General features: G+C 26.5%; 1 protein-coding gene across 1 annotated transcript; it reads right to left on the bottom strand.

Moving 5' to 3' along the window:
* Positions 1-197: 197 nt before the first annotated feature.
* On the bottom strand, positions 198-24,727 carry LOC127279767 (transmembrane protein 151 homolog). Its single transcript, XM_051302309.1, has 9 exons — positions 24,611-24,727; positions 22,238-22,339; positions 19,694-19,825; positions 12,898-12,978; positions 12,602-12,829; positions 12,179-12,382; positions 11,889-12,083; positions 8,137-9,416; positions 198-7,818 (listed from the first exon to the last, which is right to left on the bottom strand). Exons 2-9 carry the CDS (start codon positions 22,256-22,258, stop codon positions 7,242-7,244), a joined length of 2,718 nt encoding a protein of 905 aa, XP_051158266.1. The 5' UTR covers positions 22,259-22,339; positions 24,611-24,727; the 3' UTR covers positions 198-7,241.
* Positions 24,728-26,202: the final 1,475 nt, after the last annotated feature.

The raw sequence follows: 26,202 nt of genomic DNA, 5'->3' as shown, positions 1-26,202 counted from the left end.
GATCCGAGTCTGGTGATTCACATAATTATTATTATTACTATATCATCATAAAATATTTTTTTTTTGTGTACGGTGTAATGAACACACTTTGCACTTTCAACTATATTTATAAAATATAAATTTGAAAAATGTTGAATTTTAATATAATAATTTTTTTATGCATTTTTAAAGGAAGAACTGCATAAATTTTTATTGTAAAAAAAATAAAAGATAATTATCAATTAAATTATAATTTGTGCAATTTTAAAATGTGGCAAATTATACAGCATAATATTCTTCCTTTAAAAAAAAAATTTTATTTATAGTCATTCTATATATATATTGTATTGTTTCATATGTGTCTTATTATTATATACAATATAAACGAATTTTAATTCTCGAGAATAGAATTTTTTCTTAAGAATCCAAATTTAAAATTACTATATAATTCTTTTTTTAAAAATTTTACTTTCATTTAAAAATAAAAAAAAATATATATATGTAGAAGATGTTTTATTTTGAATGAATAAAAATTCTAATCTTGCGAATTGATCATTTTTAAATGAAAATAATTTTATTTATTTGCGTTTTAGTGTTTAAATAACATCTGTATACCATGCATTTGTTTTATCGGAAGAAGAAACAATTATATTTCATATATTGTGTGTTTTTTGAGAAATATATTGAGCAAAAAGAAATCTCTTTTACTGTTGTTCATTTTTCTGAAATATTTTGTTTTGTGAGTTGGAATTTAAAAAATAAATATAAAAAAACTGTTGATGTATGAATTTTTTGTGTTCGAATTCATGAACACTTTGCTTTCTCATGGAGATAATTTAATAAATGTAAAAAAATTTCAAATATCTTGAGGACAGGCAAAAAGAATATTTCCTGAGAAATACCCCATAGAAATGGAAAATTGAAATAAGTCAGTTTTTTTTTGTACTTCAACATTTATTTATACGTCAACCATGAATTTCACGCTTTTATGTTGTTACAATTCTGACACACGAATTGTTTTGTAAATAATTATATTAATATCACTAAATATACTGTAAAATTTCGCTTTAGCGTATTAATATACAAGTGGACGCGCTGATTTCGAGCAAGTGCATTATATAAATTTCTGCAACTAATGCATCGTTTTTTTTGTTTGTTTAATTTTTACATAAAAACTTGCACTATTACTTTAGTTACAAGAGCACTTTTTTTTGAGACGGCATAAGTTGCATATTGTTTATCGAATATACAATATATATTTGTTATATTTAAGTAAAATTGTACTCTTTGGGTTGAAAACTTTTCATTTTTTTTTTTTTTTTTTTTTTTTTTGATGAATCTAAGTGCAGTGAAAAATATCGATCTGCGTGTGCAGTGTGAGATTTGTTTTTTCTCTATCTAAAAAATAATCTACCAAGTTTGAATTTCTTTTGTAAGCCATATTTTTTTTTTTGTTTTCAGACCCAAAAAAGTTTTCCAACTATCGTTATACCAGAGTCGCATAAGCTTAAATTGACAGCAGTAATGTGCCATTAATAACGTTTTAGTCGAAAATACACGTATGAGCTTTAAAATACAAATACAACAAATATACTTGATATTTTAATTTAAATATAAGGTTTAGGTATTTACAATATTTATAATAGTAAATCCCATACTTTTTGTGTTATTTTCGTAATTGTATACTTCAAAAAGCTAAATAGCTTTTCATTTAAATTATATAATCGATTATTTTTGAGCTATTGTGAACGCAACTTACGCATCACTTATATCGACCAGTTCGCTTCTTTATACTTTCATCAGATTTAATTTTTTTTTTCTAACTTTTTATTGCATAATAAATGAAGCGATTAAATATCTCGTTCTAAGTTATCTTTACGAAAAAATATTATAGTTAAAAAAAATTTATTCATTTTTTCAATAAAAAAAAGTCTATTCTTAAAAAATATGTTATTTAAATTTTACTTCATTTATAATTTGACCGGTGGAAAAAAATTTTAGTTTTTGAAATTTTAAAATTTAATTAACAGCTCTTAACATAAAAAAGTTATAAAATTAAAAGTTTGTGAAGTAGTATAAAAGAAAACAATTAAAAACTTATACGAGGTGTAGATTGAAAAAAAAATTTTAACTTTTTTTTTATATCTAGTTAAAAGAATATGATGAAAAATAAATATTGATACGATTTATAATAAATTTTTTTTAATAATTTTATTCTATTGTTTTTCTTATAATGGAATTTTTTGAATGAATTTTTTTATTATAATGAGTCTCCTAGGTAAATATAGGCTATCAAAAAAAAAGATTCAAGAAAATTATGTATTGGCAAGTCTATAATATTTTTTCGTAAGATTCACAGATAGTTCTTTTTCTTTTGATTAAACTTTTTCACTAGAGAAAATATGAAATTTTTTTATTTTAGATTATTAAAATTTAAATAAAAATTCTTTTTAATTTATTACATTAAAAAATATTTTTTGATAATCTACTGCTATGGGAATATTTGTAAAGTTTTTTTATTTAAAAAATATAAGATTTTGAAAAATGTAGATAGGAGAAAGGGAAGGATTTGAAAAGATGTAATTTAGTTTTTAATTTTTTTTTTTTACAATAATTATTAACGAACTAGAACTATCTGTGGAATTGAGCTGATCTTAATATCTATATAGAGTAACCAGTTTCGAAAAATCGTTTTTTGGCATTTTCTTTTAAGTACCTTAGAAAATTTATTACAGCCGGACGGAAAATAATACTGTTTTAATTTTTTTCTCTTTTTCTAAATCTAGAGCACAATTGTTTAGTGGCACAAGAATTTCGTAATTTGTTTTCTTCTAATCATTACGGGGGCGTTTTTTTATACATGAACCTTTTTACTTGAAAATACTTTAAACTATGTAAAATAAGTTTTAATTTATTTTTAATTAACTTTAATTATATTAGTATGTAAATATTTTCAAGCTAAAAGCTTTTATAATAATTAATCTTGTCCATTTTCGAAAATAGTTGCCCCCGCTTTAAATGATTGTCCGCATTATTTTATTTCTACAAAAATAGAGTTGTTTATTAAAATTAGAAATTATTTTCTAACGTTCCAATTGAAATTGCAGTAATTAACACTTGACAAATGTAATCTAATTAAATTAATAAATAATTAAAGAATATGAAAATGATATTTAAAAAAATCAGTTTCTAGCAACTCTAGTTTTGGAAGTAATGTGTGTCTATTATAAATTACTTTTCTATCGTAAATTTCAATATTTAACGTCAATCTGTGCGAAAGACCAATTTTAAAAAAATTGTTTCATATACTTCAGAATCGATTTTACTGATGCGTTTGTACTGATATACAAACAACTTCACATTTTTACTGTAAAAAAAAATATTCTTCGTTTGAGAGAATTCTTCTCATTTTTATACATTTTCTCTAGATTACGATATAAAATTTCATAAAAAATAGAAGTTTCTAAAAAATTTCAAAATAAAGAAAACCATTGGTTATTATATATAAAATTTGAGGCCAAATAAATCAAATTAGATTTTATAATTTTTTGAGCAATATTGTCTAATAGGAAAAGAAAAAATACACATTAATGTTTGTTTTTATTAAATAATTTTTTAAAAAAATATTTTTTCTAAAATATGTATGTATATAATTGGATCTTCCAAAATTGATTGAAATTAATTTTTCTAATATTTTTGTTTGCGTTAAAAACCATTTTTTAGTTTGAGGTTATGTTACGGTTATCATTCTTCTTAAAATGAGAGGAAAATAATCTCAATCGAAGACTAATACTTTCGTTTTAAGTATAAAATTGTAGTCAATTTTAGAAGACAAACCCTCTCCTTAAACGAAGAATATTTTTTCTTCAATGTTAAATTTCAATTTTTTAAATATAATTTTCACTAATTAGTTTTTAGCTTTCACATCGATAGTTGTTTAATTACTATAGCAGGTACGGAAAGCCGAATTTAATCAAAACATTCATGTCATCTATCAATCAATTTTTTATCAGACACCTATTTTTTTTTTTTTTTGCTTTTTTTACTTTTTTAATACGAAGGACTTAGGTAGAAATATTTTTTTTTATTATATAATAATAATTACTCCGACATTGAGAGAAGTTACACGCGATGAACACTCCGGTAGAAAAGGTTTTCAAGTGGAGAAACATTACGAAAACAATAATATTATATATTGACATTTTTTTTTTGCTTCTATCTAATTTGACATTTAATTGCATTTTTCTAGTTTCTCTTAAAGTGCTTGAAAAATTATTCTTCAATTTTAATTCATCGAAAAATATATATGGCTAACACTTTGAATAATTTTTATTTTGTTCTTTCAGAAAATTTTGATTTTTCATTTTGATTCATCTACAATTATTATTTATATTTTATTAGGTATAGTAATAGAGAATAAGGAGAATTTCCGTAATGTTTTCCGTTAATGAAATTCGTCAATTGGGCTCTAAATCACAATATTATATATTTATACACTGTAAAAAATTTCTGTGTAATTTTACAACGTCCAACGCTGAAAATTGTGGTCACCTGCTGCCGTGCAAAACTTATAAATATACTACTTGTAACTTTATTTAGGTTATATTGCTCATTATGTTTCTTCATTTTAAAAAAATAGAGATTAAAATTATGGAAAATTTGATAGAAATAATTATTTCTACCTTCCATGGAATAAATTTTCCATAATTTTAATCTCTATATTTTTTAAAAAGAAAAAACATAATGGGCAACATACATAATCTATAAGTAAAGAAAAAAAAACAAGTTACAAAATAGAAACGATAGAAACGTAACCAGAATCGCGACCAGAAGAATGAATTAGAAGAAGACAAAAAATATGTCTATCTTTCTCTAACTCATTCTCCGGTTGCGATTACGATTCCGATTACGTTTCTATTCTGCTCAGGCCTTTATTAAGGAGGTTCTACAATAGATGCAAAAGACAAGTCCAAGAAAACCATGAGTGCAAAAGAGATATATAGTCTAGCTATCTCTCTTGCACTTATGGTTTTTTGGACTTGCACTGGCCTTTTGCATTTATTGTAGAACATCCTTTAGGTAGCTCAAGTTTGGGGGGGAAGAGTCAAGGTGGGGGTAAACTGGTGCACAAACATTATAAATGTACGGGATTAAGTCGAATTTTTTTAATATCTTGCTTAAATGAAATTTTGGAACCTAAGTATATTAGGAATTTAGTTTCTATTTTTAATGACCTATTTAATACAATAATAAAAAACGATTTTATTTTTTTTTACTAATTATATTGTATTAAATAGACCCCACCCAACTTGAACTACCTACAGGCCTGAACAGAATTTAAACGTAACATGAATCGTAACCGCAAACGCAACCTGAATAATGAGTTAAAGAAGGACAAACAATATGTCTATCTTTCTCTAACTCATTTTTCTGGTTGCGTTTGTGATTACGATTCCAGTTACGTTTCTATTCTGCTCAGGCCTTAATTGAGCAAGCCGTTTGGATGATGGACCTACATTGGCTGCGCAAAAGTCGACGTGAACGTTTGCGCAGCCATTGTAGATTCAGCATAAAGGCCTATATAAGCAGAATAGCTTCGCGAACGGTAAAGCATGACAGAAATATATTCGTGTTCTTCTCTATCTCATGAACCTATGGGCCAATGCAGAATGAAATCTCTAATAGTAAATCTTAAGCTTTTACATGAAAGAGAAAAGGATAGAAATATCTTTTGTCCTTTTCTCTCTCATGTAAAAGCTTAAGATTTACGATTAGAGATTTTATTCTGCTTAGGCCTAATCGTGGAGCTATTCTGCGTTAGCCTAAACAGTCCTATTGAGACGCCTACTTTTTCCTCAATTTTTAAATAACCGAATTTTTAATTAACATAATTTAAAATTACAAAAGTGTTAATAAACCGAATTTAAATATTTCAGAATTTTTAAAAAACCGAATTTTTATAGTTCCAAATTTTCAGTTTACACAATAAAAAAATAATCGAAATACCATTGGTTATAATTTTTATGTTCTCGAATATTAAAATTACAGAAAATGAAAAGAGCAGAAGTTTCACTTGACAGACTTTCTGTTCAACCTAATTGCGATCGGACAAAATTTTAAGAGAACAGAAATATCAGTTAACATAATTTCAATTTTGCAGAATTTTTAGTTAACATAATTTAAAATAAACAGAAATGTCATTTGACATAATTTTTATGTTCTCGAATTTTAACTTTTCCGAAAATAAAAATAACAGAAATTTAACTTGACAGACTTTCTATTCAACCTAATTGCGATTGGACAGAATTTTTAGATAACGGAAATATCAGTTAACATAATTTCAATTTTGCAGAATTTTTAGTTTACATAATTAAAAATAAACATAAATGTCATTTGTCATAATTTTTATGTTCTCGAATCTCAAATTAACCGAAAATGAAAACAGCAGAAGTTTCACTTGACATACCAAATCCATTGTGTATTCATTGTTTAAACAATCATCAACAATGGATTTATTCTATCAAATGAAAGTTCTGCTGTTTTTATTTTCGGTTAATTTGAGATTCGAGAACATAAAAATTATGACAAATGACATTTATGTTTATTTTTAATTATGTAAACTAAAAATTCTGCAAAATTGAAATTATGTTAACTGATATTTCCGTTATCTAAAAATTCTGTCCAATCGCAATTAGGTTGAATAGAAAGTCTGTCAAGTTAAATTTCTGTTATTTTTATTTTCGGAAAAGTTAAAATTCGAGAACATAAAAATTATGTCAAATGACATTTCTGTTTATTTTAAATTATGTTAACTAAAAATTCTGCAAAATTGAAATTATGTTAACTGATATTTCTGTTCTCTTAAAATTTTGTCCGATCGCAATTAGGTTGAACAGAAAGTCTGTCAAGTGAAACTTCTGCTCTTTTCATTTTCTGTAATTTTAATATTCGAGAACATAAAAATTATAACCAATGGTATTTCGATTATTTTTTTATTGTGTAAACTGAAAATTTGGAACTATAAAAATTCGGTTTTTTAAAAATTCTGAAATATTTAAATTCGGTTTATTAACACTTTTGTAATTTTAAATTATGTTAATTAAAAATTCGGTTATTTAAAAATTGAGGAAAAAGTAGGCGTCTCGTCCTATTGTCCAGACGTAGTAAATTTACTACATTTCAATTTTGTGTAAAATTACTTGCATCATGTAATTATATACTGAAATTTTTTACAGTGCATATGAGCTCTAATCCCATATAATTTACAAGGAAGTCTCCATATTGAGATTCGTGCGTTTGCCATCGCTTCCTTTAAATGAATAATCTATTCTGTCTGTGAAGCTATTACGTAGAATTGGATCGCGTTTTCTTTGGTCTGATTTGACTCTCCTTTCAGTTAATGATCGAGTCAATCTGGGCCTTTCTATGTTGAATTGTGAACTCGATTGGTCATCAGACCCAAATTGATTTTGACTTGCTTGGTCCTCTTGTGACAATGACGGACAATTATTTATTGAAAGAATATCGTTGTTCGGCAAATTTATTCTAGAATCGGGAGGTATCGTCATACCGTCGTACGATGGAAGGGAAATGGCAGGATCGTGTCTTTCAGAAAAAATTTCATCAGGTCCTGTACTTATGGTTCGATGCTGCGTCCATTGACTTCGGCTACTTGAAGCAGAAACTTCTCTCTCAGTCAATGATCTCCTGAACCTTGATAAGACGGGTAAGTTTGAAAAATCTTCATTATTTGCCGTGTTATCACTTTGAACGACATTTTTCCCTTGAAATGGATCCGATGGACAAATCTTCTGAATTGGATTTGCAAATATCAGCGTCCTATAAGAATTTTTACAATTTAGTTTATAAAGAACCATTTTTTTAAGCTAAACGAAATTTAAGGAGGTTCAAGCAAAGAAAATAACCTCAAACTAAACATGGTTTAAAGGCTCTGTCACATGGAGCAGATTAGCAAATTAGCAGAATAGATTTTAACTAATCAAAATTTAGTCTCTTGCAGCAAGGTAATATTTGCCGTAAGCAACTCCATTTTGATTGGTTAAAATCTTTTCTGCTAATCTGCTAATCTACTTCATGTGATAGAACTTAGAATAATTGTTAATTTTTTGTCATGGCTCCAACACCCTTAAGCCTTACCTAGAATTCTCCGATTTCAAACTACAGTTCTCTCGGGAAAAATCGTCAGATTCTCTATTGACGCCATTAACATTATCATTATCACAGTTGCTACATCGACATTGAGCCGAAACATCGGTTAGATGAAGAATAGTTTCTCTATTTCTACAAAATTCTATTTCACCGCTAGATTTATCTGGATCAAGTGCTTGAAATTCTTCAGGAGTCACCATTGTATATCGTCTCTGTTTATTTTTCAGAATTGACTTAAGACAAAAATAAGTCTTCGACGTGGGGATTCTTTTAACTACTTCCGAAATAGGATTTACAGTAACTCTACTTTTGTTAGACAATTTTTTTGGTATTGCACCTCTTGAAATCATTTCCTCATGCGTTACAGTGGAAATTGAATCAATTTGATCTTCTAAAATCAATGCTTCAGCTCGCTCAGACATTGCTCTCTTTTTCAATACATCGGATTCTTCATTTTCTAAAATATTCTCTAAACTTCGACCATTTGCCAAGAGGAATTTCAATGTGGGATCAACTAATTCTGAATTTTTTCGTAGATCTGGTTCTGAAATATCTCTGTTGAAATTTCTCGTTGTATTTGCACATGCTGCTGCTGCGTTTAATAATTCTAAGGAACTCTCTCGAGAATTTGTCCGCCTCAATTGAGATAAAAATCGACTACATCCAATTTCACTTAAATCACGATTCAATCTATTGGGATCACTCGCTGAACTTCTTAGACAGTCACTACAAATTTTCAATTGTGTAGTATAATTACAATCACTTAGTCGATTTCTTGTTTGATATATTGCTGTTGATGTTTCAGATTCTCTAAAATTAATAGTTTCCGATCTTGTTTGAATTGTATTTTCTATTTGTATTCTTTCATCTCGAGGATTATTATTATTATTTTCCATTTTGGAAGTGGAAGCTTCTGGATCTAATTCATTGGGTCTTTCTAATTCTCCAATGTGACATGGACACTCACAAGGTTCTGAGGATTGAATCTGATGATATTGGATATTGATATCAGTTTGCAAAGAATTCTGTTGTGCTCGTTCGTAAAGAAGTGCCTCGGAATAACTTGGTACCATATCCGATTCAAATGCCTCTATGAGATTTTCTCTTTCTGATGTTTCTTCCGTTCTTGATATTACAGGTTCCATTAAAAGTGCTTCGCTATAACTCGGTGCTAACATATATGATCCTGGAGCACTTATTTGACTGGAAGACGCATGTATTTGTGATGTCATTGGTGTGTCGTAATTTACACCAAAAAGTTTTGTTATCTAAAATCAAAATAACATACATTGCATTGACTTTCATTTTAACAAATAGTTTTAGTTGGAAAAAGGAATTGTTAAATCTATAATAACCGGATAGACCTTTTCATGGTGATCATTCTGTCCTTACCAACTCATGTGTCATTGAATGCGCTAGATAAGGATAAAACGATCAGCATGAAAAGGTCTATTGTTAATAGAGAACTTTAAAGTGAGTAAAAAAAAATTTATTTTTTCAAAAATGCATTTTACTAATCGAAATAAAATTGATATTGAGAACAAATTTCATTTCATTATTTAAGAACAGCCTTTGAAATTCTTTGTCAAAGAGAGTCCTTTAATTATCGACCTATAAAATCGGCCAAAATATCAAGGATCCTTAACTTATAAACATTGCAAAACGAAAAGTAGGAAAGTAATATAATGACAGGTTCATTACGTCCTTTCGTCGTCAGATGGCAGAAGCATGCAGGGATCAAAGTCGTTGATTCGCACAATCTTTCGGATTTGGGAAATTTGTAAGATAAGGATCTTTGGTATTTCAGACGAATTTGTTAAATGAGTCTGTGTTTCAAGAAAACAGTATTTTAAAATCAATATTTATCATTTTAACGTGCTAAGAATTTCAGAAAATGATCAACATTCTTAATTTAAAAAATTACTAAAGAATGAGCGCGTTTGAAAAGAAACGTTCGATCATTTCAAGCTGCTTCTACAATAGCTTTATTTATTTCACGTGTTTCACTATTCCTACAGCTACAATTCCAGCTTGTTAAATATTATTGAAATTATAAAAAAAAAATTTTTTAAAGATATAATCAATAATATAATCAATAAATCAATAATACATTAACAAACTGAAATTGCAGGAACAGTGGAACACGCACGAAATAATTCTTTTCTTGACAGTTGGCAATGGATGCGTGCGCACCGTCTGCTTCTTCAAGGCAATTTGATTTAGCTATTGTAGAAGTGGTGGAAGTAGCCTCATGTAAAATCCCCCTTATATGTATACGCAGTTGTTTACAGTAGAGAATCAAAAAATATTAAAAACTATTTAAATGTCAGTCGTCAGTATTGTGTGTTCAGTGACATGAATCATAAGGATTGTTAAATATTAATATTCATTCTTGATGAAAGTTGAGGTTTAGAGGTTATGTTTCGATATACACATTACAAAAAAATTTGTAATTATTAAGTGGCGAGTATCTAACATACATTTATGGTAAGTAAATGTGACAACTAAATATAAATTACTATCCAATCGGGTTGTCGGTGAAGTTTACTACGTTTATGATCGACGATTAAAAATAAAAAATATTTTTCACGCTAAAAATAATAAAAATTTTTGCTTACCAATTTTTGTTCTAAAAATTTATTAATCGAGAAATGTTGCAAAAATATTTTTAGACAAAAAATTATAATAATTTATAGGATAGAAGAATAATTTTTCTTCTAATTCGTTGATCATAAACGTGAACTTCATCGATGTCAATTGGTTCTAATTTTCATTTTGTAGTAGAAAAACAATTATTAAAATTTATGATTATAAAATAAAACGAACAATAAATTTTTGTAATTAACGGGATGTGGAACAGTAAAATTTTAATCCGTCGAATTTTACTTTGCTTTTTTTACATAAATTTTTTTTAAACTTATTTGTATAAACAAAATTTTTTAATGTAAAAAAAAATTTATGTCCGAAATAAATTAAAAAATTGTTAAATTGAAAAAGTAAGAAAAATAAAATTTTTTTAATGTAAAAAAGTAGTTCAATAAAAATTATACATAATTAAAATTAAAAAAAACATTAAATGTAAAAATAACAATAGGCATTTATGTTTTATTCAATTTAACATTTTTTTTTTTGAAAAATTTTTTGTAACCTTAATTCTATCAAAAAATTTTCAATTTTTTCATGTTGTACGATAATTTTAAATTCTTAATAATGTCGGAAAATAAATTGGCACCCCGAAACAACATGAATATTAAATCGAAATTTTACTGCTCCCTCTTCTTAATTAATTAATAAATTCGTGATGTTAATTTTATTTCATTATGCAAGAATACCGAGACGCAATTTTTACATATGTACAATATATACATTATAAAAATCCAAAATGGTAAATTATGAATTAAAATTAAAAATTTATTTTGCCTACGACAAACTTGGTACATATTTTGCAAACAAATTGCGAGACATTATTCTCAAACTTTCTTTATCTCTTCTAAAGTTACAGGTAATTTTTAAAAAATTCAATTTACCATCCGGAATCAGAAATTCAAGAATTTTCTAAAAATAATATATTCATCTCTCGCGCTTTTCTGAATCAAGTTACAAGGCTGCACTTCCAATTTCGTGTCTCTCTCTCTCTCACTTTCTCGCTGTTTGAAAATGATCTTTTTTACGTATATATATCTCAGTAGAAAGAAAGTAGAACATTTTTTTCAAAGTGCTTGTTAGCGAAAAGAAATTACCTGATAATCTGCATATTGAGTTTTATATTCAATGATGATCCTAAGTGGCCAGCTCAGTAAAAGAGCACTCAGACACCAATATACATAGGAATTGGTGAACCAGGGATTACCAAGGACCGCTACCAAAGTAATAGGATTGAAATTGTACCCCAAGTCGAGACTCTCTCTCATTTCCATGTAATCGTCTCTAAATTCCTATAATGATAATAAAAAGAAGATAGTGTAATATCGTTAAAAAATTTTAAATTTTCATCGCGCGCAATAAATGAAAATTAGAATAAAATATATACTTGTTCTGCAAAAAAACGTGATCTCGCTTCTTCGAATTCGGTGGCCGATCTCACGTTGGAAAATGCGAATCCTTTCGTTAGAGTGATTTTTGTAATTGGTACTTTTGGATCGAGAATTAACTCTTTACTGATGTCTTTGACTCCACAATAATCGTAAAAATAAAAAGATGTTGCAGCATGTGTATTCACTCTCTCGTAATAAACCTATTGACGTAAATTTTTTATATTAATAGAAAAAAAAATTATTCAAATACTCCGTTAGTTGACTATTATCATTTGAGTTTATTTAATTGAAATAAATTTATTTGATGCAAATAAAATATTTATATTTGAATAGTAATTAGAATGATTGTATTTATTTTTATTATTTATAAATTTTTTAATTCCTAGTTTTATTTTCTACTTCTGAAATGAAGAGCTGACCTGAGTTGTTGTATAATTATCACCATTTCTGTAACGAGTGATTTGTCTCTTTCTACGCACATAATGATAGGAAATGGCCTTCCACCAAATTGTTGGCTGAGCAATTTTCAGTTGGGTCAACTTGGCAAGAACACTGCTTTGGCCCTCCGCATGTAGAAGGTCAATTCTGATTGGAGAATGATAACATTCCACCAAATAAACAAGATATAACATTCCCATAAATGCAACCTGAGACATTGATTAGAAAAATTACATGATGTCTTCTTTAGATAAAATTAATTAATTTTTCTACTTACAGGTATGTATATGTAACCATCGTCACAGGGCGAAACATTTTTTGTGCTTCGAATGGGTATTTTCATAAAATTGATGACGACCTATAAAAGGATAATAAAATAATATATTTCTAGATGAATTTGTGAAATTTAAGAAAAATTTATCAATTTTTTTAGCACATTGACGAATTTGAATAACACCGTCCGACATGATTTTGCACACACGAAAAAATCAATGATTTTTAGAAACTAGGACCAAAAAAAAGATACCCGTGTCTGGCCGTTTTGCTAGATCAGGTCATTTTTTGCTTTAAGGGGTAAAAACAACCCTTAAATGAAAGGTGATAGGAAATCTTGTACAAAAAAATAATTTTTTATGAAACCTGGTATCTCAGGGTTTTCCGGGTCGCTGATTACGAATCTGATGTCAGATTTTTCAAATTCAAAATGGCGGATCCAATATGGCGGTCGAAATTTATAAAAATTCACCAATTCATTTGAAAGTTGTTACTTATGGGTTTTTGGGGTCGCTGATTACGAATATGATGTCAGATTTTCAAAATTCAAAATGGCGGATTCAATATAGCGGTCGAAATTTATAAAAGTTCATCGAATTCACTTGAAACTTGTTACTTGAAGGTTTTTAGGGTCGCTGATAACGAATATGTCAGATTTTAATAATTCAAAATGGCGGATCCAACATGGCGGTCGAAATTTATAAATATTAATTATTTTTTATAAATAATAGACACCAAGTTTTATAAAAAATAATTAATATTTAGAAATTTCGACCGCCATATTGGATCCGCCATTTTGAATTATCAAAATCTGACATCATATTCGTTATCAGCGACTCCAAAAACCTTCAAGTAACAACTTTCAAATGAATTGGTGAATTTTTATAAATTTCGACCGCCATATTGGATCCGCCATTTTCAATTTTGAAAATCTGACATCAGATTCGTAATCAGCGACCCGGAAAACCCCGAGATACCAGGTTTCATAAAAAATTATTTTTTTGTACAAGATTTCCTATCACCTTTCATTTAAGGGTTGTTTTTACCCCTAAAAGCAAAAAATGACCTGATCTAGCAAAACGGCCAGACACGGGTATCTTTTTTTTGGTCCTAGTTTCTGAAAATCATTGATTTTTTCGTGTGTGAAAAAGAATTTTGAATTTTGTCGGACGGTGTAATAGGTAGTACATATTGTATTTAATGGTTTGAAGTTCCAGAAAATCAACTTTCATTTGTTCAAATAAATATTTGGCAGAAAAATTTGGACGCAAAGTATAAAATTAATCAATCAGAAGTTATCAAGAAAATTATGATTGGTTAATTTTAAACTTTATGCCCAAAATTTTTCTACCTAGATATTTATTCGGACAATAATAAAACTTCTGTAAAATAAAAATTTGAAGTTTTAAGAATTTTTAAAAATGTAAATTCTAACAAATGAAAAATTAAAATGTTAAAAAAATAATTATTTGACACAAAATTTTGACTCAACATTATTTTTTCTGAAAAGTGAATAACTATATCTTATACAAAATTGATTCAAATTGATTTTTTAAATATTTTTGTTTGCGTTAAAAACGTAGTTAAAAATCATTTTTTAATCTTGAACGAATTTTAATATTGCGGATTTACACTTTATTATTTATCATGAAAGAGTGTAACATAAGGAATATTCTAAACATTAAAAAAATGTCATTCTGTACATTAAAGTCGGTTCCACAATGGGCTGTTTCAAAGTGATTTTTTAGGACGACAGGATGCGCGCGCATCCATTGCCAACTGTTGACAAACAAATTTATTTCACGTGTTCCACTATTCCTACAATTTCAGCTAATTAATATTATTAAAATTATAAAAAAAAATTATATCCTCTCAGATAAAATGTTTTATAATTTCAATAATATTAATAAACTGAAATTGTAAGAAGAGTAGATTATGTGAAGAAATATATTTTTAGTCAACGATTGGCAACGGATGCGCGCGCATCGTCTTGTCCTAAAAAATAGTCTTCAAGGCGATGCAATTTAGCTATATTCAAAGAATTAATTTTCTGGAACTCTATACAATCTATTAGTATTATCATGTTTTGTTTAAAGTGGTGAAGATAATTATGTAATATTTATTAAGGAAGTTCTCTCGCAAACAGAAATGACGAAGAGTTAATTATCAAACTTGATAAACTGATAGATAATGGTTTAAAGAAGATGTAGTTAAATTTTTAGAGGTCTAGGTGGATTTTGACAAAAGATATAAATAATTTTCTCTTTTCACATTTAACACGGGTTCTTATGGGAAATTGAATTTTTTGGTCTGAAATCTCAAATTGTGAAAAATCTGACGAAAAGATATTACTGGAACTTTATATACATAAAGTTTAATAGCCAATGTTCACTTACTTTTAATAAAATTGATCAGACCTGGCTTAGGAGACTCACAATTAATTATTTTGTCTAAAAAAACACCGTATTTTGACAATCAGAAATTACTTAGCACAACGCCCAGATAACAAAATGCCTGCATAATTGCAGGCCGTGTGCCGGACCTCAGTCCGATTGATCGGACCAACGTGCCGGCACATAAGCAGCGCAATGTACGCGCCATTGCTGGCGATATCGCCCGCCCGCGGTCCGATCCATTAAAGTACAGAAAATGTTTTTTACTAAAATAAAAATTGAAACTGCGTCTATGTAGATACGTTTAATGATTATTTAAACAATTTCAGTAAAAAAATTACACGTGCTGATTAACATTTTGAAAATGTGCTCTGGTAACTTTTTTTATCAGATAATCAACCATCTCATTGATTAAATAGCTAAAAAAATAGTGTTCAAAAATATTTCGTTAGTAAAAAATGAGCTGTTTTCGGAATTTAATCACGGAAATGCATATATTTAATTCAGTATGATTATTTACAATACTTATCTTAAAGTTAAATTATCTCACGCACGCAAGGGGAATCGAAACCGCGACCTAACGCAAACTAAACCTAATGCCTAACCAACTGATCTATCAACGCACTTGCTTTTATTTACAAGAATTCTGTCCTAAAAATGAACTATAAAATACTTTTATTTAAAATTATTGTTTTTCAAAATTTCATTTATTCAAATATTCTTCTTAGAATTAATTATTTTTATTATAAATAGATCAAACATTTTGAATATTATTATATAGATTGTAATAATTTTCAAGATATTCTATGATTATTTTTTGTGTTATTAAGAATATTCGTATAATCGCATGATTGTTAAATGCAATATATATTATATTCATTAAAATAATAAATTTTTCACTAATGATTAATTATATTTACGAATTCATCAAACTTAAGTAGCAAACAAGTTACAAAAGAAATTCTAAAATTATTCTTGTAAATTATATCGATGGCCCCTAAATGAAAACACGTTTTTCGCGAGTGCAGATAGAAAACACTTTATTAAGAAAAACAAATAGAAAACATCTTATTCAAAATGACAGTTGTTTGAAGGCTATGTTACAATTTTAATTAATGGTTATTTTTAAAGTATGAATGATACATTAAAATTTAAATTAATTTAAACGTTTATATTGTGTCAAACTAACGTTGTATCCTTAAATTACTTTATTTAGACATTTGATATTGGCTTAAAATAAAAACATAGCAAAAGTTAAGCAAATTAGGTTACAAAATTTTCAGATGAGTTTTCTATTTTTTTTCGTAAATAAGGGTGTTTTTTGTTTGCTCTCGCGAATAACGTGTTTTCATTTAGGAGCCATCGATATAAATTCTCAATGTAACATTAATAATTAAATTTATCTTTATTTTATTAATTCATTAATTTATTTCTTTGTTAAAGTAAGACAAAAATAAACTTATTAGCATTATTAAAAGTTTTCATAGTTTTTTTAAAATTTATTCCATCCAATTTTCAATTTATTATTCAATTAATTCAATTCGTTTCATGAATTTTTATTTGTTTAATATTTAGTACAATTTTTAAAAAACTTTTCAGTTAATCGTTTAATTTTTTTAAGGATTTTCTTTTTTTCCCACACATCACATTATATTTCATAAACATTTCATGAATATTTCATTGAAAGATTTGAAATATTTCAATGCAAGGTTCATGAAATGTTGATCAAAACAGGAAAATGTCCGCCTATAAGAAATATTGCCGTGAAATTTTGTTGAAATATTACACATTAAGACTCCTGCAATATTACAAATGAAGACTCTGCAATATTCAAAAAATATTTCAAAGTTAGAAACTTTTTTAAAATATGAAATCAATCGTTATTTTCTAACATGTTCAACACCTTAGGATCCTTAGCATCATTTAAGTTGGAATTTTTCTATAATATTTTAATGAAATATTTCAGCAAAATTACACGGCAATATTACTTATAGGCGGACATTTCCCTAATTTCAGCAATATTTCAAGGACTTTACATTGGAATATTTCAAAATTTCAATGAAATATTTCAGAAATATTTAGAAAATATCATGTGCTGTGTGTGTTTATACGTTATTTTCTCATTGTGTTGTTAAGTTCCTTTATAATTTTTTATCATTCTTTGCTCATTTAATAAATTTTATAGTTTTTCATAATTTTTTCATTTCTTAGAAATGTTGTCCCTTCTCTAAACTGAATAACTTTTTCCTTATATTATTCTTTTTTAATAGATTCTAGTCAGTTTTTTTTGCATTTTTTCCTGTATTTTTACAAATTTCCCAATCGTTCCTATATTTCAATAGTTTTTCGTTCTGTTATAACATTTTCTTTAATTTTTAAAAAATATTTCTGTAATTCATTTCAATTTTTTTTAATTTTCAGATTCTTTTTATATTCGTTTATAAATTCTTCTATTTTCTTACAACATTTTATTTTATACAATTTTTAACATTTCATAATTTTTTTAAAATTTAAAGCTGTTTAGTTTTTGTTTTGGGCATTTTTAAATATTTTAAGCTTTTTTCGTTCTTTAAAGCTTTGTTCTTACATTTTTTAAACTCCTTCATTTTATGAATAATCTCCTTAACTTTCTTATATTTTAAGAATTTTCTTTTCTTAACATTTCTATAGTGTGTTTTACAAAACTTAAATTATTAGGATTTTTATACTTATTAAACTGCTTAATTTATTAAAAATTTGTTGGCTTATATTTTTCTCATCTTTTTGATAATTTACTTTACTTTTTAAATTTTTTATTCATGATTTTTTAGATATTTTAAAAAGTATTCTACATTTTTAAAAATTTGTGAATTATTTTTTAATAAATCTTGTTATTTTCTCTTATCCCTAGATTTATTCTTTTATTTATATTTTTATATATTTTGAACCATAAAAAAAATTATTGCAAACTTGTTTTGCTTATCACTACAAAAAAATAAAATATCAATAAAAATTAATTTATTTATAAATTATTTAATTTTATTAGTGAAAGTAATACTTTTTTTATTTATAATGAAGATTCAAAAACAGAAATTTAAACAAGCCTATTGGCAGATATATCCTGGACAAAAGATCCGGATAATATGTCAGGAATATTGCGAGCACGATGCTGGCACAGTCGGTCTTGTCATAAAGTAGGTGGCACAAAAGGTGCGTTACAGCAGGGACACGGTCCGCCGCTCGTTGTGCCTGTAACGTGCCAGACACGTTTGTTATCTGGGAACGCTTGGCAACGTTGCGTCTTGTAGGTTAGGAATAGAAAAAGCGCGAAATTTGAAAGTAATATAAGTAGTATATACATGTAATAGTATATTCTTCAAAGATTCATAATAATGAATAATAATTTGAATTTGCTTATAAAAAATTAAGATTTTTAAAATAATAAATTATTATTATTATTATTTAACGAAAATAAATCAAACAATAGCAGACGACACGAAACGGAACGGAGGAAATATAATCCAACGTTGCCAAGCGTTGAGCTAGTACTACGCGATACAAATGAAAACTTAAATGGGCATTGATTTGACTGACGTTGGAGGGAGAGAACTTCCTTAAGGATTGTCCGGTGGTGCGGTTTTACAAGTTTGAAGAAAAACCATATGTGACGCGCTTTGAAGAAAGGAACCTTAGAAAAGCAGAAAATTGTAGGTTATGTTTTGAAATTTCGAAGTGAAAATACACAAAGAGGATCAACTCTCAATACAAATAATTAATATTGAAGTTTTTATTACATCTAAAATATTTAATAAAAACTGAATTTAATTTTACATAAATAAAAATAAACGTTTAATCAAGGTAAAACTACCGTAAACATAACCTATAATTCGTTCGCTTCTAAGGTCCTTTTCTTCAGAGCGCGTCACATATGTTTATGTTATTAATGGATTTATGTATTTTAAAAAGTAAAAATACGTAATCCCCATTTTTTTTCTTTTTAAATACTGTAAACATTGATAAATATGCTTTCTAAACAATGGAAATTAAGTTGGCAATATATATGATTATGCGCAAGCGTACCACCCACGAAACTTTAACCTCCAATTTCCCGTGGTTTTTAACAGCAAGAGCACTAGTAATTTAAAAAAATAATTGTTACGTATTCGATTTTAATTTTTTTTCTAAAAAACTACATTGTAAAAAATTCTGAAAAAAATCATATTTTTCTAAATTGACCTAAAGAACAAACTGTCAAAATTTGATAAGTGTGACTCTTTTTCGAATATTGCCGGTGAAGTACTTTAATAAAAAGTACTTATAATAAAAAGTGTAGAAAAAATAAATAAAATATTTTAAAAATATGTTTTGAAAAACAAAAAATGACAACGTCTTTATGCTTTTACTAAAATTGGAATATTTTTCACAGACCTTAGTAACATTAGCGCAACGACACCATGTAACGGCAGCAAGGCATCCATAAATGAGTACAGAAAGTACCAAACATTTGCAATTAGCTTCTTTCTGCAATGCGCCACAGAGAGTTTGGGAAACTGCTTTTTGCTGTAAGTTTAACAAGACTCAAATAATAGTTACTCAACTTCATATAAATATATAAAATTTGAAATTAACGAACTAGACTACACAGAAAACAAAGCAAATTTCACATTTCAAAACCGAGGTATGAAAAAATTTATCTAATTATATTTTTCAAATAAGAACACATAGCAGTGAAGTTCACAATATTTATAATTAATGATTTAGAAGAAACAATATTGTTAAAAGCAAATTATTATAATTTTTCTAACAAAAGATGAGGGTCAATAACGCCGTTTTTTAGGCCTTTCTCAAATCGTTTGATATTATGAAAAGTTTGATCTCCTTCGTATGCTATACAATCTCCCCAAACCGTTTTTTGATTTATCAAAAAATACCAGAAATAATTCATCCTAAAAAATTGTAAATTACATGGGATTTAGTACATCCCCGTGTGGAAATCTTCACAAAGTCGCCCAAAGTGAGACTGGGCGCCAATCTGGGCCCAACTTGGCTTCCCAAAGTTTGAAAAATGAAGAAATAAAAGAATTAAGTTAATTAAATTATTATTTAAATAATATGCTGAAGAAATATACAAAAAAGCGCAACTGTGAAAAGCTGAAAAAAATGTTTGTTTTTCATTGTACTTGGGCAAAGTTTGGGTCAACCCAACCTGGCCCCAACTGGGATTTCCCAAAGTATTCCCAAACTGAAATTTAATTTAATATTCTGTTATAAATAAATAAAAGACTTGAGAACAAATGAGAAATAATAAAACTAGTTAATTATATTTATATTTAATTTATATGCCGTTTGGAGATTTTTCCAAAAGCCAATATGGGCAAAATTCACATTTAAGGAAAAATACTTTGGTACTTATTAATTACTGGTAAAAATGTTAAATTAAAATAAATGAAATGAAGTAAGTGATTATATTTTAATTTATTGTCTAACCTAATCATATTTTTCACATCTTTGATACTGAGAAATTAAAACTTGTCTGCAGGTACGCGTCGTTAGCATAGTGGTTAGAGCGTTAATCTATAAGTCCGTAGGTCGTAGGTTCGATTCCCCTCGTGCGCAGTTTTTTGCGTTATTTCTAGATTTTCATTTATAAGTTGTACCAAAACTTGAAAATCTAATACATACACTATTATTTAACTTTTAAATTATATAAATGTGACGCGTCGCCAAGAAAGGGACCTAAGCGTCCAGGAGTTTCAGGTTATGTTTGCCATATTTGAAAAGAAAATGTACAAAGTGGATCAATTTTCAATATTAACCATTAATGCTTATCTCTTCATTATATCGAAAATATTTATTAAAAACTGCTTTTACTGTTACACAATTAAAAAAAAAGATTTAATCAATATGAAACTGACACAAACTTAACCTACAATTCTTGGACGCTTAGGTCCCTTTCTTGGCGACGCGTCACAAATATTTTTTTTACTTTATACATTGTTTGTTAGTCGTCATCTTTAATACAATTTAATTTAAAAGGAAATTATATTTATTCATTTAATTTACTCTTTTGTTGTTAAATTATTTATATAATTATTAATTAACAATTATAAATAAAAATGGAATAACTCAATCTGGCCCCAGCTGGGATTTCCCAACCTTGGGAAATCTTTGGGATCAGCGTTACGCTGCCCAGTTTGGGCGTTATCTGGGTTGCCCACTTTGGACATTGGGAAACCCAGTCTGGACCAAATTGGGGCCCAGTCGACTTTTCCACACGGGTCTCAGCAGGGATTAGTTAATTTTAATTCGTAATTGAAAAGCCTCTATCACCAAACTTTCCCAAAATTTTCAAAATTCAATATGGCGGATCCAATATGTCAGAAAAAATATAAGTAGTGTAGTCATTCATTTGTTTTATTTCCCATTTGCGCTCGTTCGTGGCACTTAACTATTATAAGTTGTACTAAATCCCATGTATTTTACAATTACTCGATCAACAATTTAAAAAAAATTTTTTTTGCATTTTATTATTTTTTAGATGAATAAATTTTTAGTTTTCAATCGCTGATCATAAACGTTATGAACTTCACCGACGTAAACACTCAGAATAAAATTTGTTTGAAACAACCAAATTTTTTGTTGAATCTACCAAATAAATTTTGGTAGATAAAAAAACTTTTGTTTAAATCAAAAAGTTTATTTGGTTCAATCAAATTCTTTCTTCGTTCGAAAAATTTTTTATAATAAACCAAACGTTTATTTAAATCAAATAAATATATTTATTTGATTGATACCAATTTTGTATAAAATAATCAAAAAATTCTGTTAATCCAAAAAATTGATATATTTTGTTCAAACAAAATTTTTCTCTGAGTGTAAGAACCAATCATAAAAAATATATAAAATTATTTTCAATTTCTGAATATATATTAGAGTATAAAAATAATTAATTTATTATATTAAAAGACTCACTTCCTCATTATCACGATTCATCTTAAATCCCACTTAAATTTACATCAGATACGCAACATTTCAATTGATTTTCATCCTTTCTTTCATGTTTGAATTCATTGCCTAGAAAACGTAATTTTATTATACAATATGTATACCATAATGCAAATTTATATTTTAAAGTAAATATATATAAAAGCAAATCTTGCGATATTGGAGAAATTGAAATTGAAATATACATTAACTTGTTTCATCGATATTTCATGTGATTCATTTTTCTATTATATATTCCTTTCTTTGTCGATGATAGCTATGTATAAAAAAATTGTGATTTTTATTTCATAAATTTTTTTTTAATATTTCAAAGATATTTTAATGTCTTTCTTATTTAAGATTTAAATTCAACAAAAGTGTCAAAATTACATAAAATTTTTCAAACAAATGTTTGATTGAATAAAACATAAATATATTGTTATTTTTGAATTCGATGTTTTTACTTTTGTTATTTTAATTATTTATAATTTTTCTTACTTTTTTCCCATTGAATAAAATGTAGTTTATTATTTTGAACATTGAAAATTTTTTTTTTTTTTTGTTATTTTTTACATAAATCTTTTTTAAATTTGTTATTTTGCACATAAATTTTTGTTTTAAGTTTGTTAATTTGTATAAATACAAATTTTTTTAATGTTTAAGAAAAATGTTATAAACAAAATAATGAACTAAAATTTGTTGTTATGTAATAAAAAAATTTTAATTTTTTATAAATTTTTTTGATAACAAAATTTTATATAAAAAATAACAAAAAGAAAGTTCTTCAATGTAAAGAAAGCAGTCAAAGAGAAATGATAAATAATTAAAATAACAAAAGTAAAAACATTGAATATAAAAATAATAGTATTTATTATTTATTTAATCTAAAAAATTTTAGAAAAATTTTGTTATGTTTTGATTTCGACTCAAAAATCAAATCAAAAATATTAATACTCAAATAGTTAAAAAAAAAAATTAAAAAATAAAAGAAGTTTTTTTAACAAATGTACTGAACACCCTGTTAAATATTTGTGCAATAATGTGAATATTATATATTATTTTAATAATTTTGTTGTACGAAAGGGTAGTTTAATTTTGTTTAAGTTGGTTAGTAACTGTAAATAAATAAATAAATGATTGTTATGGTTTTGACGTTATAAAAAAATTTTTAAAGAAATATTTCAAAAAGCCATATACATATTTAAAAAAATTTATTCTTAAAAAGTAATAAATAACTCTGGATAAAATGTCAACAGAATATTCGCTAATAAAAAATGAATTTTGAACCTTAGAATATAGAAAATTGAATGTAAAGAATATATTAAAAATAATTTTTTTAAGAAATGTTTAAAAAATTTTAATGTAAACGACTCTTAATTTAAATCAGGATTTAAATATAAATGACCCTTTGATTTAAATTGTGATTTAAATCAAATTGGTTTCTATTGCAATCCTTTTTAATTCGATATTAAAACGCTCGTTTTGATAATAAAGGAAATTTTTTTTTTTTTTTGAAATATAAAAGTAAACAATCTAGCTAGAAAATAGTTTCAGATAAAAATTGACCTACTTAAAAATGAAGTAACAATTGTAAAATATGAAACAGGTTTTCCCTCAGGAATGAGATCCAATTGGATTATTGCCTTTTGCTGTAATTTTCCCCATATTATCATTGTAAATTCTTTAAAAATTGAAATGAAGAAAAAAACTCAAAGAAATTTAAATAAATATTTATATCTGAATAAAGAACAAAATATTTTTCATTAAATATAAAGTCTTAAAATAGTTCTGAAATAATAATAAAATTTATAAATAGCTAGAATAAAAATCATATGAAAGGAAAGGATAGAAAAATAGAAGAAAAAGAAAAAAATAATACTGAAAATTGAAAAACAAGTTGTGTAACATTGATTTTAATATTTTTTACTCACAATATTATCATTTTTTTAAAATTAATTCTATGTAATAAAATTTAAGCATATAAAAATTATAGAAGATTTGATAATTTTTTCAAACATCATGTAATTATAATGATAATTGATAATAATTTAATTTTAATTAATTCCTGAAGATTGTATAATAGTTATTTATTTTATTAATCAATATTATTATTTCGTAATACTTATTATAACTGTTTCATCATTCGAATGTTTATATATATTGATTACTGTTTTGGTAAAAGAAACTTATTTTTTAAAATTATATTTTACAAAATGTAAGAAAATTCGTTTTTCATAAACTATCAATATAATTTTTTTTATATTGGATCTAAAGACTAATTTTTTTATTTTAAAAAAGTTAAATTTCGAAAAACTTACTCTCATATTTTAAAAATCAAATTATCTCTTTTACGCAAATTACCTTTTTTTCCAAGAGTAATTTAAGCACGTGCGTAAATCACCAGTTGCTTCTATTTTTTTAAGGTTTCCCCGTCTTATGGAACCGTCGGCAAAACTTTCACCCTTCACAAAAAAAAATATCAACTCCCACTTTTTTCAATGAAAAAATTACCGAAATATTATAACAAAATTATATTTTTAGTCTATCTAACATAAACTTTCATTTTTCACAAATATTTTCAAAACTTTATTAGTTTACACACTTAAAATTTTCTTTTTTTTTCAAAAACAAATTTTTCAACTTTTTGCAAAAAAAAAAAAAAATTAAAAAAAAACATTATTGCACATTGATGTAATTTAAAAGAAAAAAAGCAGATATGACGAAATAAGTGTTAGAAAACAAATTTATATTTTCCTATAGATGTATAAACAAATAGGGCGCACTATTTTTTTTTTTATTTATAAAGAATTAATTGTACCTTTGTTTCGCGATAATTTCATGTAAAAAAGAATATCCACTGAATATCATAATTCTTGTTGAGGGCGTAACAACATTTTGTTGGGGGGTGAAAAAAAATGTTTTTATTTAGGCAAAATTTCGTTTGGACATCGCCTTTTTGGTTGATAATGAAATTTTCTTTTAAAGAGTGATTCTACCCCTTTGAAGCGTCCAGGGGCGACTGGTGAGCGTCGTCAGAACGGCGCCCTCTCCGACGCCACATACAAGCTTTCATAAAAACATTGGCTGGTTGGGGAAAAAGCACCCTTCCACATTGTGATTTTCAGTGAAAATAGAGAGGTACTAGTCAGACAGGGAATATTCGCCAGGGTCCGTCGAGACGTCGCCTTTTATCCTTCAGGATCGATTCCACTTTATGCTCCTCTGAAAACAAGAGAGAGCCTCGATCCGGATTTTGATCTTCCTGTCTATAAAATTTTTTTTTTTTTTATTATACCTTCTTTATTTAACAGCTATCAAACACACTGTCACAATTCTCTTTTTGTTCAATTTTCTTAGAAAAATTTCTTCTTCAAAGAAAAAAAAAATGCAATTTTTTTTTGAAAACAAAAAATATGAAATTGAAACACTTAAAACTGTTTACATGAATTATTACCTTTTTTTATAAATTACAAGGAAACTTATTTTTAACAGTATATTTTTATTACTGAACCCTTTGAAGCACAGCGGTACTACAGTGTACCACTTTCAATTTTTTTTATACCGCGTCTAACTTTTTTGAATTTAAAGATTAATCTTTGGGATATTTTTTTTATTTGAATTCATAAATGTTTAACTCAAAATTATAATTTTTAACTAATATTCCTTAATTTTAGAGAAAAAATTTTAAATATCAAAAACCTTGAATCTTTCAAAAACTCTGATTTATAGTAAAAATAATTTATTAAGTTAAAGAGAATTTTTTTTCCAACAATCCACAACTTACCCCCGGTACTTTCAGCCCCGATCTCCCCTAATTAAATTCGATACAAATTTTAAACGATCCAAATTTCATTTCTAATTGAATTTGAATTTAAATTTCTATTGATATTTTCAATCAATTTTAATTTTTATTGGTCAATGAACGAAATTTATTATAATTACAATTTTAATTT

This window comes from Leptopilina boulardi, unplaced genomic scaffold (genome assembly GCF_019393585.1).
Source record: "Leptopilina boulardi isolate dan_hultmark-lab unplaced genomic scaffold, ZJU_Lbou_2.1 LbouV2_223, whole genome shotgun sequence".
Taxonomy (NCBI): domain Eukaryota; kingdom Metazoa; phylum Arthropoda; class Insecta; order Hymenoptera; family Figitidae; genus Leptopilina; species Leptopilina boulardi.
Note: the sequence above shows the minus strand (reverse complement) of the source record. Positions and strands in the feature narration are given on the sequence as shown.